Genomic DNA, 19293 nt, shown 5'->3' with positions numbered 1-19293 from the left:
TTCTGCCTTCAACCACACACAGTATTGGTAATTAGCTACACCTTTGGGAAACAGAATATTTTTGTCTTATAGAACCAAAGATAGAGGACAGACTTCACAGCCCAGAGAAGGTGCAAGTGCAACTGTGATCCTCATTACTGACTCTGTAGGTCAGTGTAAAAATGTTAAAGATTATTAACCTGCAACTTTATAAGATGCTTTGATACCCAGGCGGATTTTGTTATTTCCCTTCTTCCTCGGGTGCAGTATCAAACATTTGCATTGTGACTGGTCAGTTCTCAGTGAAAAATGAGTAATTTAGTTGTGATACGCATTTGCTCACCTATAGTACAAAGTTGTATTCTTTAAGCAATAAAAGAATCGCGTTTTATACACAACTGTTTTTTTTTTCCCCTTTTTTGTTTTACACTGAATTACTGATTCTATTTTTGTGAATCTAAATTCAAAATAATCACATCCCCCATCCCCTCCTGCACATGCTCTGTTTCACAATCATTCTTGATGTATCCCTTGGGAGAGTGTGTGTGTGAGTGCTGGTAAACAAGCTGCAGTGGAGCACTTAGCCTATTGGGACCACAGGCTTTGTATCTCGATCAATAACTTTACCAAATTACTGGTTAAAAAATGGCAGGAGCGATCATAGAAAACATGAGCAATAGGAAATTGATTTTCTTGGCATCCTCTGTTCTTGTTTTTCAAGTTCTTTCCATCATGGTTGGAGCATTGATTGGTAAGTAGTCAGATTTAATTACTTGTAAACTTGAAGAAATGTGTTAGAAATAGCATGTATATAATGTTTACGTGCGTAGAGTTGCAAAAGTGGATTTGAACTAGCTTTTCCCAATTGGGCCTAATAAATAACACAAACCTTTATTCTTTCAGTAGTGTCTGTAAAGCCTAACTCAATCAACATGGCTCTGACAGATCGTTTCACTTTGCCGTAGCTCCCTGTCCTACCAGTGCCATTCGGTACTTGGCTACCAAATGCATTAACCGGCAAAGGCTCCGGGGCTGGCTTGTGCCGTGGGGAACAAATCGGTGCCAGCAGGTCCACAGTTTTGATGAACCATTGGCAAAAACGCTGGATGCCAACGATATAGTTTTTTCTGTGCATGTACCTCTACCGAACATGGAGATGAGCCCCTGGTTTCAATATATGCTGGCTGTTTTGCAGTTTGACATTGCATTCAAAATGATCAACCAGATTGGTAAGATGGTGTAATTTGTCAGAAATCTCAACAGTATACATGCCAGCAACTCTACTTTGTCCAAGTGATGGCTAAAAATGCGAATGCCTTGTCTGATCCTCTGTAGAAGATGATGTCATCGTCACTATTGATGCTGGTCTGGCATACAGGGACGATTTGATGTCCGAGTGGATGATGAAGTTTCACTCCGTGGAGCAAAGGCCACTCAAATGCATATTTGCAGTTCCTAAGGTAAATCTGCTTGACCTTAAATTAATTATATTCAAATGTATCTGTATAGTGTCCTGCAACAGTCCATTGTTTTTCAGACGTATGGAAATGAAGGCCATTTTTATCACTGTGACCCGATTCCGATTATGGAGCTGGGAAGTGTGGCCCACAAATATTTCCTCATTAACATGCGGTTGCCAGTGAATGACACAGTGAACACTGGCATTGGAGAAATCAAGGATGTCCATATAGTGGTGAGTTGAATTCTTCTGAATTAACTGACTGACTACATAACATTCTATAGCCTCGATGTGAGGCAGTCAAACATTTACTGTACGTTTTCTTAAAGGGCATACACCAGAATGGAGGCTTTACTAAAGTGTGGATCAGCATGAAGACTGTGTTCAGCCCCTGGATATTTGGGGCAACAACTTGGTACTGGCACAGGGTCCGACTAATAGCGAGGCGTCCAGTCCTTTTGGAAAAGTATGAACTAACCAAGAGAATGGATGAGTGTTATTTAATTACCATACTAATATGTGTATATATATATATATATATATATATATATGCAAAAGGTTAGGAACGCCTGACAATGTCCTTGATTTTCTTTTATAAACATTTGGATGAGCAATTTCATTTTGATCTATCAAATAACTGAAAGGACATTTTATAAATGTTTAATTTGTTCCCAAGGTTTTTAGTGTTGCACCTATTAACTATGGTTCTGATTACAAAATACAAAAAGAGTTGTTCAGTGAAAACACCTTGGGTCTTTTCTTCTGTTAGATAAATACATCTTAATTAAATTGACGAATCAGACATCTTCTGGAAACAGGGTTTGTATATGATCATAGAAAAAAAACTGTTGTCTAAAAGTGTAGTTTTGTAAAGCTTATTTAGTTAATGACTGAACCTGCTGGATGGTTATGGTGCTCACATTTTGAAAAATATAATATTAAATACAGCACATCTCAAAAAATACTTTTGTGGGTCACAGGCATGTACTTCTACATGTTTTAGCTGTTTTATAGCAGGCTGACTGAGCACAGCAAGGTTGAGTGACGTTATAAAACATAGCTTTTGCTTTTAATTTGAAGTGCACCCATTTCTACTCCACAGGTAAACCTCGCATCACACTTTGAAGAAGTATAAAAGGCTTCAGGGTGCGATGTGAGAAGCAAAAGACATAAAAAATTCTTGATCCAAAGTGCACGATTGTCCTGTAAGAAGCAGGTTGATACTCTGCCTGCAGCACAAAGTCACTTCCCTTTTAAGAGCAAATGTAGGTCATTAAAGTGTGTGTTTACCTTGTCCAGGGTCATTTTTGCGCTGGGGGTCTCTATGACATTCCTGAATGTACCAGTGGAGTGGCTGTCCCTGGGCTTTGAGTGGACGTGGATGCTGCTGTTTGAGGACGTCCGACAGGGTGTTTTTTACTCCACATTATTCTGTTTCTGGATCATCTTCTGTGGTGAACACCTCATGGTTAGCATCTCTTAGTATGTTCTAAAATCATCTCCACACCTTTATGCCCGTTATGTCCATTCTTTCAACAAATGTTTCAGGACCAAAGTCGAAGGAATCAGCTTTCAGTGTACTGGTGGGAGATTGGACTTGTGGTCTTTGGCTCATCTATTCTTCTCATATTCGACTTGAGTGAGAGGTAAAAACATGAGTGCTTTGCATGTGGTCTTCTGACTTTCTTTAAATAGTAATGTGATTAATATTTTATAAAGGGGGGTTCATCTGACCAACCCTTTCTACAGTGTGTGGGCATCAGAAATTGGGACAAAGGTTTCTGTATCCTTCAGATATTTTGATTAATATAAAATGTAATTGTATCGAGCACAGTATGAGTTCCAGAAATGTGGATCAACTCCTTGACCATCCTAACAGATCACTTTCATTATTCTGGCAGGAATTTCTGTTTGTCTGTATTTCCTCTCCCTGTGCCACATGGTGTGCTGTGTGTTCAGGAACATTGGTGGGAAAATACAGCAACTTCCTGGAATGTCAGAGGCTAGAAGAAGGCACTATAAGGTTTGTTAAAAAAGAATCAACAACAGCAACAATACTAATAATATTCCAATATTAATAATAATCGGATATTAATAATATCTTTGGTCTGCATGCAGGGTGTGATCTTTAGGTTCAGGTTTTTGATGCTGGTAACTCTAGCATGTGCAGCCATGACAGTCATCTTCTTTATCTTAAATCAAGTATGTGCCACCCCCTTCGATCACTGTTACAAATAATAAACAATAAATGTTATTATTTACTATTTTCAAAAAGTTTAAGGTGAAAACAAAATCACATTTTCCTACTTTTCTCCAGGTCAGCGAAAGCCACTGGCACTGGGGAGACTACACTCTCCAAGTCTACAGTGCCTTTCTCACAGGGACCTATGGCATGTGGAATCTGTACGTTTTCACCATTATCTTCCTTTATGCCCCATCCCACAAACACAACAGACACAAATCAGGAGACCAGCGGCATATAGGTCGGTACCATTTCTACCTCATAGCTGGCAAGAATCCAGGTCTGGGAGAGAAAACAAAAAGTCGTATTTACCGAATAGATAATTCAAACAGTATTATGTTCTGTTTCGACAGATATGACTGAGAAGCTGGAAAACCAAGAGACACAGCTGACATGTGGAGAACAGGTGCCAACAGAGGCCTATAGGATCATTGGGAAAGTGGCTGAGGAATAACTACAGACAGTAACATATGATGTGGACACAGTGAAACATTCCAAACAAGACAAGGTGTAAAAGTTTAACTATAGTATGTAGCTTACTATTCTATATAGTAGTGGTAGTTGTTTACCTAAAATTACTATCCACTGTAGGGGGGGACAGTAAGGTGACGTCTGAAGCATGAAGTGTGTTGTCATGTGTTACATGCATTATGCCTGTGTTTTGAAAAATCCTAAACACCTTTCTATTATTTAACACTAATTTTTATGGTCCAAACATATGTTAGATTCGTATAAATATTATTATTACTACAGCATCTCCACAATAAAGCCTGTTTACCTAAGACTTACTAAGACTAGAGATTGTACAAACCTGCCTGTAGCAATGTGTTATCATCCCTTATCCTGGACATAATGAGCATTTAAATAATTGTTCTGTCATGTACAATCAGACTGGAGTGTTGTGTTATCAATATGAATCCTTTTTGGATGTAATTGTTCATATGGCAACAGGTTGAAGGCTGCATCACAGTGTAGCGCTCTGACATACCAGAAAATATGCTTTTACACTGTAATAATTGATGTCAGTCTGAGATTATGTAATTCTTAATTGATTAATACCTCAACACATTCCGATGTCTACTGTGGAAATAATTAAAGAGCAACATGCAAAATAATTGCAACTTTGCACTTTGATTTAAAAGTATCTAACAAGCATTTAGCAGCCATCAAATCAAGTAATTTTACTTTTAATAATTAAAGTAAATTATAAAGTTTTACTTGAGTAGAAATATCAATGGTACTAATCCTTTTTGTACTGTATTTTTACTTACTTATTTTTACTTACTTTAGTTTTTTAGTTTTATTTTTACAGTTCGTAGTAAAATTCATCTTTCACATTCAGAAGATGCACTTTCGAAGGATCACGTTTCTGGAAATGGACAATAGCCAATCTGTGCTTGAACCTGTCCTGCACAGTGCTGAGCTCCCTCCTCCTTTACATCAGATCCTGGTCCGTGTCAGACTGGAGTGCAGTCTTCGGTCTCTGCAGCCACTGCAGGGCCTTCGAAGATGCTGTTTAGATCTAAACTTTGGAGACTCGAGGTTGTGTTGTTCAACTTAAGAACGACAGAATGAGTCCATGGGGTGGAGCGCTCAGATTTCAAACTCTGATTTTTGAATCCTCGCTCCTTCTCTGCTGCTTCTTTTCTACACCAGTCAAAGTGAACCTGAGCTCCTCCTTCACTATTATCATTTCTTTTAACTGGAGCCTCTTATTCTGCAGTTTCTCATCTTTGTGTTTCTGTAGGGCCTTTTGCTCAATTGCCCATCTCTCCTCCCCCCTCTCTGTGCAGCTTTGTTCCTCCTTCTCTCCTCCTCAGTTGTTTCGTTCTGTCTTTTCAGCCTTTCACTTTCTTTATAGCTTTACTCTTTCCACTTTTCTCCTGCGCTCCATCTCCACTTCCTTCAACTGTCTCAATGTCTCTTTTCTCAGCTCTTTCTTTCTCTCCTCTGAAGTCACTTTCTAGAGAGGCTTCACAATCTCCATTTCTGCCTGAAAATGACTCTTTGCGACGCTATGCGTTTTGTTTGTATGTCTGTAGCCGTGGGCACGTCCATCTGCTCAACTCTGTCTCATGTAGATGTGTCTAGCAAAGTAACGCCAACAGATAGGAGGTCTCTTCAAAAACAAGAGTGATGCTGTTACAATAATGAGTGTATCAGTGTAGAAACTCCAACCACTGTGAATGCACTTTGAAAATGTACTGATTTATTATCACATTTGAATAAGGTCTTGGGACTGTGGGAGGCAGATTTAAAAATAAAAGCAGCCGAGATGCCATTACTTTGATATGGGTTAAACCCCTGTAGTTGTCAAATTTTCTCACAGTTGTTAACACTCTTCTAAAGCTACAGACACAATATGCAACTTTTTACCAGTTACCATTAAAATTGTAGGCTTTAAAACAGAATTTGACCTTTTTTTTCTATAAACCATTAATAAAATGTTGTCTTTAGTCATACAGTAGTTAACATCTAACCGTGAAATGACAATGTATGCTGGGCAGTGAGTTGGTCAGTCCACAATTTTTGGTTAGACTAAAAGAGTTGGATAAATATTCCTCAGGTTTTCCTAATCCCAAGAGCATGCCTCCTAATGACTTTGGCGGTCTTCTGACTTTTCAGCTACTGCCACCAGCAACTCTTAACATTATTAACTCAGACTGAAATGTCAACTCTTGAATGTATTAAATCCCCCAACATGAATTTAAGTAACCTTGATGATGCCTTAATGCTCTTGTGGCGCCATGTTTTTGGTTATTGACTTAATCATAATACATCATAATACTCTGGAGATGATGGACAACTAAATCTTAGACAAGAATTACACTGTTTTTCAATTAAGGTCTGAGAGATGTCATACTTAAAACCATCAAGTAAGCATCTGTTTGCAGGTGTGACATATATTTTTTCTAAAGTATAAAGTAAGGTAACATGAGGCACTGCGGGGATGGGACCTGAATTAGCAGCTTGCATTAATCTAAACTTTTTCCCATCAGTCATTTTTGCCCACCAGTCGACAAATAACGACAACGTTACAACTTGATTAACATCTGCGTGTGGCAAACTAAAATCATTGGACGTAATCTAGTAAGTAACACAGCTGCTTATATATTATGACCCGCAATTCACACTGCATGTCTTTTACAGACCCAAGAAGACTGAATTAAGAATCTAAATACGTCTTACTTAAACATGAACAGCACCGCAGATTATTAGAATTTAATTATACAGGGAATGAAGTATTTGTCCTTCAACTATTTATGTGTTGTACTTCTGTAAATGCTACTTTTACATTTTCCCCACTGCAACTTTTTCTGCACATTTATTTTCAGCTTTAGTTACTATTGCTACTTTTTGGAAATGAAGATGCATAATACATTACTAATAAATTATTTTATATCGTTATAGAATAACATTTTTATTACAAAAATGTAAATATGCTCAAATTTCACAATTTCATAAAGTTCCTAGGTGACTTTATTTTTTTATTTTTTAAATATTTAATCGTATTTTTGAGAGTTTGTTAAATTAATCTGGACTGGACTTGTACATTGATGCTGTCAACAGCATCAATGCAGGACAATTTAAATACATTGTTTCCTTGGTGGAGTGCTTGTACTTTTGTACTTTTTTTTGTCAAATTTAATTCATGTACTTTTGTACTTCACTTTGAGTTAAGAATTTAAAGCAAGAATTTTGCTCGAGTGTGGAGTTTGTGCACTTCCACTACCTTCCACTACCTCTGCTTTGTGGTATGTTCCTTTGCAGAGGGGCTCCATGCCAGCAGGCGAGGCAAGCAGCTGATGGGGCCCCAGGCCAGTAGGGGGCCCCGAGGGCTGACAAAAGTTAAACTATGTACATCACTAACTATGTGCAAAGTTTGCTACCAGTCAGAGACCTCCCTGAGAGGACCCCAACTCTCACTTCACTCCATTAAGTGTAAACTAACAGGTCCAATGATACAAGGAAAACCAGCCGGAGAAAATAAAGAATACTTATTATTCTGAGAGCAAAAACGAAAGGACAGGAGACAGAAAAGCAAAATAGCGGTAAGTCGAGCAGTGGAGACAATAAACTAAATTACATTAGCTAAATGCTGCAAGTGTAGCTGTAATTGTGGTGAAGAGACATTTCAATAGCAGAACTTCCCACTAACAGTGTTTGCGGTTGAAGTTAAGTTTTCTGACAAATGCATTAATAAGTCTTAAATCTCCTTACCGCCTGATATTGGCTTAATCATTTATTGCATTTTGCTCAAAGAAAAATATTTAAAGTTCTCTGCGTACAGTGTGTGCCGCTCGAATCGGGCTGTACTATGTCCACTACCGACAGAGGGCGCTGTTGCCTCCTCCAAACAACGTGCGACCCCGGAGTCCCAGACCAGCCCAGCAGCAGCAGCGGCGGCGGCGGCACCAGTGAGCGCCTGTCTCCGCGGCTCCGTGCACTGAGCTTTCCCATCAACAGGACTTCACGTTTATCGTCTCGCTCCGGAAACTTTGCACTGGACCCAGATAGAGCACATTTTCAATTTAAGGACTGTTTCATGGACCGAATTTGAAAAACCAAAAAAACCAAAATAACAAACTCTATCGAATCCGAGAGGTCAGGTGAGTATTCAGCAGGATTAGCCTACATGAATTGTCCTGTAGCAGCTGTAACATGACATGAGATCTGTAGCACCAGCTATCATTAACACAGTGACCTCCAGGCCGATTACCAGAACCCAAACAGCACATCTGTAATCACACAGTAGCCATTATTAATGGGGGTATATGTGAATGTCATGTGTTTTTATCTGATTGATGTGTTGTCCTTTGCTTTTCTGTGTAAGACTTGGAGCATGTGAAATGGTTGACACACACACTCACACACACACACACACACACTCTGTCCTCTCAATACTGTACACTGGTAAACAGGGCTTTCAAAGCAAAATACGTGGCAGCTGGTCCTAATAAAAGAGACATAAAGAGAAGTATTACAGCTGCTTTTCTGTAATACTGTGCAGACGTGTTCCTGATGGTACATCCTCTGGACACAAGACACATTAACAAATCAGTTACCTCATAAATAAGGACAAATTATTCATTGTGGAAAACAATATGGTTTTACAGCTTCCTTTGAGCTGTAAAGGCCCAATAATAAAGCAGCAAAGAACCAGAAGCTTTGGTCATTTATGGTAAAACAGAGAATACCATAAAACCTTAATCTCGTTATTTTGAAATGGGAGTCAGTGACCTCACCGCGACCTCCCCTCAGGTTATGGGATTGTATGAAATGAAATGGGCAGCGTGTGTGTCATAGTGAAGGAGAAAATCATTTGTAGTTGCATGAGATATATAGTTAGTATTCTCAAACCAAAGTGAAGATTATTGTTGTCGTTTTTCAGTCTCTCACTCTGAGAGTCATGCAGGCTTTTTCCGCATGCTGAGGTGTTGATTAAAACAGTGTATTAAAGACTGACTTAAAGTAAAGTTAAAGCTATGGCATTATGGCTGCAAGTAAATGGTGAGTTTTTCTTCCATTAACCAATTAAAAACACGTCTGTAAATGTGAAATAATAGCTAAAAAATGACGATTGCAATTTGACAGGTGTCTTTGTGAGGCAACGTTTATTTTTATAATAGTTAAAAAATCAAATATAAATAATTTACAATGAAAAACCAGGAAATACACTGGATAAGCCATAACTTTTCATCCGCTGTGTTTTTATAACCGGACTTTTAATATCTCTTTACTGAAACAGACCTACTGCAACCAAAGCTTGCAATTAATGAAATGTTTTTTTGTTCTCGGTTAATGTATGACATCAAGTTCTCAAATACAAAATATCTAAATGTAAGCAACTGTATGAGAACTTCCTATATATTAAATCCCATGTAAAAGCGAATGAATTTCTGGCATAAAATCGGAATGATCAAATATTTTTCAAGGATTTTATAATGTTGTTTTTGTTCTGTTAAAAGTGCTTGCATTGTCTTTCGATTTGCATATTACAGTGTGACAACGTTTTCAAAAATAAGGTTTGTAAAAATCAGTGTAAAATTAGCTAAGTTTACATTTATATCAGGAACTTTATCATGAAAAGATCTGTACTTAAACAAGCCCTGACCCTGAAATTTGATGAAGCCTCATTGGTCTTGGCACCTCTCAGCAATCCAGACCCTTTTCAGGTCAATAAGCTTCAGCAACTTGATTTAGAGTATGGCATTATGTTATTGCAATAACATAATCATTTTGGCCTTAAAAGCTTACATCACACTGTTGGTAGCACAGATGTTTACTTTGGGCAACAAGAGAGATGGTTGTTTAGAGAATGAAAGAAGAATTTAAATGGTGGCCATTGTGTGTTTTTATTAAATGATCTACTACAAATGTGGGCTTTTGAGTTTGTTTTACAACATGTCTGAATTTGTTTGTTATGATTAAAAAGCAATATGAGTGTGAAATTACTGTGAAGGCATTTTTATGTAAATGTTGTGTAACTGTATGACAGATTGGAAATAAGAAGGAATGATGAGTAGTTGGCTATTTATTTATTTATTTATTTTAATTGGGAGATTCATCTTTTCATTTTAATGGTTTCTGGCTGTTCAGCATGACTCCACCTGAGTGGAGTTTTTGGTGTTGACGTGGGTTATGACCATGTTGCCTGGTTACAACATAGTCACTGGTGCAGACCTCAGCGCGGTCTAATCTCGTGAGCGCCTCGGCCCCCTTTTCTCCCTCTAACCCTCAAATTCCACGCACAAGCCTCTGGGGAGCTTGGCTGTGCGTCACTGCTCTGGTCACAAAGACCTTCGGAGAATGCTGCTAGTCAACACAGTGGAGCCACTGCCATCAGCCTCTGGCCCCCGTTAGTCAACAGCAACATGTGAAAAATGTTGGTCTGCTTTGACACACGTCAGAGCTCTCTTATCCTTCTCAGTAGAGCGTATCGGAGTGATGAAGGTATTATACCCTCGCTGAGTATGAGTGGATATGTCACACATAAGAGGGCTGCTTAGTACGCAAAGCATTAACTGCTTATCAGCAAGTGATGAAGGCTTTCACAATGGGCTCTGATGGCTTTCTATTTTTCAACTGATACGATGTTTACATGCACAAACGATTTCACTTATGACTCTCGTGTGCATCATCTGTGGTCGACAATAATCGGCAGTTTCTTTGATTTTAATTTTATGCAATTTGTATTTTTGTGGGATCCACAGTCACGTGCAAAGTGCCCCCTCTCTTAATTCCATGACCTTTGTGCGAAAACATCATCTGATCACAGCAGCTTTTACTATAAGGCAAATACAACCTCAGACCAACAGCAAAATATAATACTGTCACTGTGCCATTATTTATTTAACAAAAATGAAGCCAAAAAGAAAAAACAGGTAACCGATGAAAAATTTTCACTAGATGGTCAGTAAATGCTTATTTTATTCAGATCTTTCAGTTGACAGGTCAGTACTTTCAAATAAGATGTTATATCTTTTCTCTAATTCACTGCAGTGGCAAAAGTTTGCTTGCATTAACACGAAGGCTGTGTTTGTTTTAATTGAGCTGGTAGTGTATTGGTAGTCGCTCTGTGTTAACAGGATACCACAAAGAGACATGCAAAGAGAGACAACCATTCGCACTCACACCTCCAAGCAATTTTTAAAATTCATCAATCAACCTAACCTGCGTGTTTTTGGACTGTGGGAGGAAACCAGAGTACCTGGAGGAAACCTATGCAAGAACGGGGAGAACATAGAAACTCCACAGCACGGCCACGGCCAGCCGGGGCACGAACCCGCAACCTCCTGAGCTAACCACTCCACCACCGCGCTGCCCTGGAAGACTTCAAATATATTCAATTCAATTCAACTTTATTTATATGACGCCAATTCACATCTCAATAAAGGCTATAAAGATATATGGAGAAAAAACCAACAAATCCCCCAAGGCAACAGTGGAGAGGAGGAACTCCCTTGAATGCAAGAAACCTCCAGCAGCACTGGGCTAAAGGTGTGTGGCCATCTGCCTTGACCGGTCGGGGTGAGTGGAAAGTGGAGGGATAACAGAAGCGAGCAAAAAAAAAAAAAAGCAACAACAAAACACTGGGCGGTTTGGTAGAACCAATAGCTGCACACTGGAAACACAGCTCCAATGCCGGGGATAACAGCAGAAAGGGACAGAGAGAGGGAGACAGAGAGGGAGAAGCACATCTAAGGGAGAGAAAGACACAAATGTATTTTCATGCAGCGGTGGCATATAAATGTGGGGTGAGGAGAGGAGAGTGGGAAGAGAGGAGGAAAGGAGCTCAGTGAATCAGTGGGTGGGTCCCCCAGCAGTCTAAGCCTATAGCAGCTTGACTATAACTAACTATAAGCTTTATCAGAGAGGAAGGTTTTAAGCCTAGACTTAAAAGTAGAGAGGGTGTCTGCTTCCTTGTACTTGAACTGGGAGCTGGTTCCACAGGAGAGGAGCTTGATAGCTAAAGGCTCTACCTCCCATTCTACCTTTGGAAACTCTGGGAACCACAAGTAGGGCTGAATTCTTTGATCGAAGTGGTCTACTGGGATGATATGGTGATATGAGGTCTTATAGGTATGATGGAGCTTGACCGTTCAGAAGCACTTCCAAGACGTGTGTGTGTGGCTCGCGGTCTGTTGCTGCTAACTTTGTTTGTGTTTGTGCTGTTTTTGACACTTGTTGTTGACAATATTCTATCTGTCCGTTACTTTATTCTGTCTGTTATTTATTGTTATCTGTTTTATATACATTTTATGCTATTGTATACTTCTGTTTGTTTTATTTAGTAGTCCAGTCTACAAGTAACAAATGTATGTACTAGTTTTTCGGCATCACTTTGAGGCAGGATGCTCCTAATTTTGGCAATGTTCCGTAGTTGGAAGAAGGCTGTTCCATAGATTTGTTTTATATGTGAGTTAAAGGACAAATCCTGGTCAAATATAAATCCAAGGTTCCTTGACTTGCTCCATGACTTTAGTTTTGTCTTGAGTTTAAAAGAAGAAACTTGTAGGACATCCAGGCTTTTATGTCTTTTAGGCATGTATGAAGCTTGATTACTGGATTTGTTTCATCTGGTTTCATAGATAGTTTTAGCTGCGTGTGATCAGCATAACAATGGAAATTTATGGAGTGTTTTCTAATGATGTGGCCTAAAGGAGACATATGTAAAGTAAATATTATTGGTCCTAACACAAAGACTTGTGAGGATGTGTCTGATAATAAATTGTAAATGCTAATTTGCTAATCTGAACATTTAATCAAAGTAGTTTTTTGCACCTCCAGAACTGCCAGCGAATCAACATGCTGAATCAGCTAAAAAGCCACTGTAAGTTCAAAAGTGCGGCACACACGACAAAAACTAGCGCAATAGCTGCTCACTGATGGCGCCATCGGCTGACGTCCCAAAGGCAAATAGGGAATCACTGAAGTGTATCATTTCTTTTTGCATCAAGCAGCAAATAACCAGTTTGTCATAATTTGCTTTACTTTACTTCACATGTTTTGTGATTATTAATCATGCACACATCATGATGACAATGTAGAAATAACATATCATGCAGCCCTAGTAGATACTCCATAAATCGGAATCCGGACAAGAATGGTAGCGTACGTGGAAATGTACTGTATATAGGGAGTGTGTGTATAGTGTATGAGTATCTCCAGGGCTTTTAGCTTGTACATGAAGGCGAGGGCATTGACTATAAAGGCAAAGGTCTGTTTGATTGGCATGGGATGCTGATGTCAAATAGAGTGTTGCCTTGGCAACCTGGGAGCAGCGTAGATGCAATTAGGCCTCAGTGTTGCTCCTCGTTTATGTTACTGGGTTCGCAGATTGCCACACATGTATTCGCACGCTGACTGCTTGTTGGTGAGTCATTCTCAACATCAGTCCCTGTGGGTCATACATCTTATGATTTTGCAGTCTGTACAGTGGTAATGGGTTTAGGCTGCATATAATATTTTGCAGTATATGCTGTATCTTTCATGCGTCTTGGAGACAAGTGATTGAGAGTAGCTGACCTCCGAACCATTGCTGTTTGAATTGAGAGAACATTTTGATGTGCTTTGTGTTGCTTGTAAATTTTAAATAGGGATTTCATAGAACCCCTGGGATTTAATCAACTAGTGTGAGCAGAAAGTGCTGCCTCACTGTTACACCTCCTGTCCCTGTGGAAACTCTTATTCTGCTCTTGCAGAATGAAACACAAGCCTGTGTGACAGTAAACAGGTCACCTGCTAGTGTCACCCCATATATCACCTCGCTTGTTGTGAGACCTGTCATATTGCTGCAGTGGGATATTTGTATAAATAATTTGCAGTGCGACACATGATAAACAGCTCTTACACAATTACGCAACCTGACTACAGGTCTCCGTGGTGCATCTGTATGGCATCAGGAGAATCCTAATAAAGCCTTTGTCATTATATTTAATTATCCTCTCTTTAGGCCTGTCCCTGCAGAAAACTGGTTCCTGTGTGTCAGCCATGCACTGATCAGTAATAGGGTTGCACCATGGGTATCTATTTAAAATGTCACTACTTAAAAAAAAAATCACACGTGCTCCATGCTGTGTGTGCATCCGAGAACAAACGTTTGCAGCTCAGTTTTATGCTTTTTCTTTGCACGATATAAATAATAATAATAATAATAATAATTGATAATACCAAATGGGCCAAATGTCATTGTTTTAAGTGAAAAGCAAATGAATGGTTAAGATAGTCATTCTGAATAAATGCGCAATAGCTATAAGGCTATAACTCATGGCACTATGAGGTAGCAAAAGTAAATGTGGACGGCACCTATAACACTTTTACATGTGTCTATAACATTTGTTATTTATTGAATTCCACCTTCCGATTTCTCAAAATAATTCCACAGACCACGGTAAGAAACTGTGTACCTCCACAGCTACACACACAACTTTCAACTGCCACCTTGTTGCTCTCTACTACCTTGTAATCCACGTACATCTCTTAGCTCCAGAGATTACTGACTAGGTGAAAGTTTGCCTTGCCAATTGATGACATCTTCGGTACACTTATACATACACTTCTTAATTCACCCAACCCCTCAAGACATAAAGGACCACAGAAAAACAAAACACGTAACAAAGACAGAGAAAACCCTGTTGGCTCACCTAACTGGAAATCTTCATAATTATGTCTCTTACGTGGTGTCTACTTCCTGTTATCGTATATTATTGTTTATACTGGCACACAGCTCTCCGGCAACCTGCACTCATACTTCACAGTACAGTAAATAATAAACTAGATGAGGAAGTAAGACGTTGCTTAGCAACTGTAACCCAGCAGGTAATAAATCTTTGCTTTCGGCATGGTACAATAACAGACCTCTGTGTGTTGGTGCAACACACATTCCTTATTTACTGCTTTGCTTTAGATTAGAATTATTCGGAAATGGCAAAGTTTTATTCCACACACCTACATTTATTTATTTTAAAGCAGGTGAATATGTATGAAATAAAATTGAATATATATTGTTTATTTTTATAATCCTTAAAGCTTTATTTTTAATTCATTAAGATCACTTTGTAAAAATGTGTTGTTAAACATTGGGAAAAAAAACCTTTTGGTACATTAAATTGAGTATAATTCAATTTTGTAAAATAAAATAAAGTACAAACTTCTATGGGGCATAAATATATAATACATTTAATAGAACTTTTTAAAAGATTTACTGAGATGACGCAAAACTGCTTATTTGTTTGGAAAACTTTTTTTTCTCATATTTTTTAGCTGGCTTTGACTGGCTTTTTGTGTTTTATCCCATTTCAGCTGAAAAGCAATGTAATTGATTCTGCTGCTTTTTAAGGCAAGTTATATGGGAAAGAATGTGTGATGAGCTGGGCCTTAATGGGAGGGATGTGAGTACTGAAAGCAAATTAACAGTTGAGGATAAGCAAACAGTGTTTTAGACTGTTTGGCCTCTAGTTCACGGAACCAAGAAAGTTCTCAGACCAAAGGACTGTCCATATAACTGGTTTCAGTGGAATGTGGTAATAAATGCAAATAAAGTGGAGGCAAATGTCTCTCCACCCACAAAAGGATTTGGCTGGCCATTACTCATTTTCCTTCAGTGATGAGGAAACACTTTTCAAAAATAATTTCTTTGTTTTTCTTTCCAGATTTCGACTGCTCACGGAGACTGGAACACCCACTACATGCTCCTTGACAATTTGTCCCACACAGGTCAGTTTTTCTGTCCGTCAGGCGAACCGGTTCCCATTTGGGTCAGGTGTTGCCCCCACCTTTAGTGCAACTGAGAGAAGGATCATGTTACAAACTTTCTTTAACCGCTTGTTTATTATTAATCAGATCCAGTAACCAGAGGTCTTTCGTATGTCTATTCTGACTTGACCTGCCTTTGAGGTGCTGCCCCCTGGTGATAGAAACAGACAGTGCCGTTGTAGATGGCAGCAAGCAGGCTGTCACTGCTTGACTTTGCTGGTAAATGTGCGCAGTTTTAGAGCAACAGACAGATAAATAACACAAGCAAACTGCTCGTGAGACATGTCTCTTAATCTGCAACATCTTGATCAAAATATCTCAACTTGTAACTCATAAGCAGGCAAGAATTTGATTCATTAGAAATTTAGGTTAGAAATAATCTTTTCTTTCTTTTGAATTGTTCTACAGTTAACGCTATGTGTGCGCTTAATGCAGGGCTATAAAAAACAAATGCAACATGTAAATAACATGTCTTGACAGTGTGTTTTCAAAATCCTGTCATACATCTGTTCATCAGAAGGTGCTGTTCCCAAAGTACAAAGTTAATAAGTAGTTACAATTAATAGTAATTTCTTTTACTATTTTTCACTTGGGGTGTTTTACATTGCTTATTGTTCATTGTTTTTGTCTACAAATCCACTTATACGCATAATTTATATGTGACATTAAGCAGCTCATCACCAAAAACAAACAAATAAAAAAAACTAATACATGTGAATGTATGGATTGTGTTGAAGATAGAAAACAGATTGGATTCAGCAGTAATGTGCTTTAGCTGTGTATGTATGTAGGTACTGCTATATCAAAATGGCTGTTGTTGTTCTGTACACTGATCAGCCACAGCATTAATGCCATAGTAATGCTGGCCATGATCGGACAGGCCAGTTAGGGTTAGGGTACTAATGTTGTGGCTGATCAGTTTCTACTGACACTTGTGTCTCAAAGGATACTTGCGTCATTAAAATGCAGCGGACTGTATTTTTTAACCACGTTAGTAGTCTGTTACGTTTATTAGACTTTATATTAGTTCAGACAACTTGGTGCAGAACGAGGCCCAGTAAGTTACATTTATTTGGTTTTACGTGAGCCTTGAATTTACATTGCTATCATATGTACTCATAACCAATCACTTGGCGAAAAGATTTGGTTAAAGGCTGTTATTTGCCTGCCCCCAAGTAGCTCAGCCACTTTAGTTGTGTAATAATACATTTCCTCCACATGATGGTAGTATCGGACAGTCAGTAATTCAGTGTCTGAGTCTGATTATCCATCGTTGAAGTGCACTTCCCACTAGACTACATAGTTAATCACTAACTGAAATAATTTTTTTTTGTCCTTTTTTGGTTATGTGATGGAGACAGTGTGGATCAGAGAGTAACTTATTTTGGAATTTCCAAGCACACACCATGTACATGTGCTCCTTTTTGCATTGTTTCATCTGTAGGGACATTTTCCATAAAGCACCGTGGTTTATCCCTGCATGTGAATGTATTATTTAACAAATTAGGTAATTTGTTTATTAAAAAAGATAAAATACATTGTGTGCATTTGCATCTTAACAAATGGCAGAAACAGGAAATTGAGCTGTTCATATTAGCTTTTGTAGAGAAGAACAAACTAGAAATAAAATTGACCCAGTTTATATGCAGACAATGGCTCTTTTTGCCAGTGTGCAGGTGTGTAATTAGCTGCAGGCTCTGGCTCCACGCAGGTGGCAGAAAGAGAACCCTGTTTTCTGTTTCAACTGATACCACTTGTCCTTGCGTGGGGGGAAAATAAATCACCCCAACCAATATCTGGTTGTATTTGAAACACATGACTAGAACGATCAGTTCGTGACTGCAAACAGTAGACAAAGGGGCAAGTCAGGGTGAATGAAATTGTGGTGCAACTTGAGTTTTAAAGTGCCAGGGTGTGTGTTTATACATGTAGGAGGAGGTTTACACATTTATTGCATCAGTGTCACACCCATAGGAGATCCTAGGCCTCTTCAGGCATGTACTCCATCCTGTTTCACAAGCATCTACACATATATGGGCATCTTCCTTTGCTCTGCTTGGTTGTTCTATGTCCCCTTCCTGTAAAACCAACCCTCCCCCTCCTCAAATTCCCCCCAATCGCAGACACATTCACACTCCTACTCATGTTGGTAAGTTATGGGCAGATGCGGGAGTGGCTAGTTCCTTTTGCAGGAAGCACAGTGGTTAATAGTCATTTGATCACCAGGTCTGATGGCTTGCATCCCTGACCAGCAAGGCAGCACAGTTTGTGTTCTTTGCCTTTTTTTTTTTTGTTATGTTTGGTGTGGCTGCAGTTTCCATCTTCCACCATATGTTAGGACTGATGGAAATAGTTCATATGTTTGCATGCGACACTGTGTGCTTATCTCATGGCACCGTCAGTTTTTTCAAGTAGAAGGAGAACATGTTTAATCTGTAAGAGACATAACTGAAGATATCCGATACCATTTGGTTCTTATGTGCAACATCCTTAAAAGCCTTCTATTCTTAGTGGTCTCATCTTCACAGCTCCAAAGTAAACACATGTTGCCTTTGAAGTTTGACAAACAAAGGCACAGAAACTACCACTAGGGTCCTTGCAGCCCCTGAATTCTGCTTTTGCCTGTTGGCTTGGGAAATATTTACAGTGTGAAGCATATGCATCAGATTAACACCACAAATGTTTCATTTTGTAACTGATTAGCACAGGAACATTTGCCGTGTGATGCTTTTTGAGCATAAAACAGAATGTTCACTCCGGCCAAAACACGGGAGCATGAATGATTTATTATTGCAGTTGCACATGTGTAAATGGCCTCCTGCTCGTTGCCTCTTTGTGACATAGAATCAGCCTGCTGGAGAACTAGGTCAGTGTCGATCCTGTTTCCAAGCATAGAATTTCACTACAGCTACCTTCCAGCTGCTTACCTCAACTCTGGCATTAGAGGAAACTGCAAGAAGTGAGAAGTGCGGCACAGCTCATTTAGGGGAATACTTTGCAAAGCCTTTTGTGGCTACATAGGGAGCTGCACAAAGTATGATTAATATTCAGCCTCTACAAGGCTAGAAGTTTGATCGGGGTGTGTATCCCAGCGGTGCAGCTCAGTGGCAACTGGACTTACTTGATGTTACAACTGTCATCTGAAAGGTTTCTTCTACACTTTGACTTGTGTGACAGACACACAGATTCACATTTGACCTCAACGACTCCGCAAAGTTCTAGTTACTTAGAACTGATGAAGCTCTTCAGATGACAAGCAATGACTGAGATGACCTGGATAACTGAGAATCCTCACAGACACTCTGGCTGTGCAGTTAGAAGAAAACAAGCTTTCCAGACCTCTATAGCCTCATCT

General features: G+C 39.1%; 2 protein-coding genes across 4 annotated transcripts in view; both read left to right on the top strand.

Moving 5' to 3' along the window:
* Positions 1–509: 509 nt before the first annotated feature.
* On the top strand, positions 510–8245 carry LOC137131460 (protein wntless homolog). 2 transcript variants are annotated; one of them, XM_067512770.1, is made up of 12 exons: positions 510–730; positions 945–1208; positions 1315–1439; positions 1517–1672; positions 1768–1904; positions 2738–2906; positions 2987–3084; positions 3158–3221; positions 3318–3461; positions 3557–3640; positions 3756–3921; positions 4034–8245. In XM_067512770.1, the coding sequence occupies exons 1-12, from the start codon at positions 625–627 to the stop codon at positions 4132–4134; spliced, it is 1614 nt and encodes a 537-aa protein (XP_067368871.1). In that variant the 5' UTR covers positions 510–624; the 3' UTR covers positions 4135–8245. The 2 variants fall into 2 exon arrangements, with proteins under 2 accessions (XP_067368871.1, XP_067368872.1); XM_067512771.1 differs by lacking the exon at positions 3158–3221 and having other exon boundaries at positions 3398–3461.
* The window catches only part of gng12b (guanine nucleotide binding protein (G protein), gamma 12b), a 26095-nt gene continuing 14884 nt past the window's right edge, over positions 8083–19293 (top strand). Inside the window, exons 1-2 of one of the 2 annotated variants that reach the window (XM_067512786.1) lie at positions 8083–8290; positions 15836–15899. The gene's annotated coding sequence lies outside the window, so the exon portion shown is untranslated. Of the gene's footprint in view, positions 8291–11603; positions 12264–15835; positions 15900–19293 lie in introns of those variants that run through there. The other variant, XM_067512787.1, reaches the window with a different exon arrangement.

The sequence above is a fragment of the Channa argus genome, chromosome 8, assembly GCF_033026475.1.
Source record: "Channa argus isolate prfri chromosome 8, Channa argus male v1.0, whole genome shotgun sequence".
Lineage (NCBI taxonomy): Eukaryota > Metazoa > Chordata > Actinopteri > Anabantiformes > Channidae > Channa > Channa argus.
This window is presented reverse-complemented; position numbering and strand designations above follow the sequence as displayed.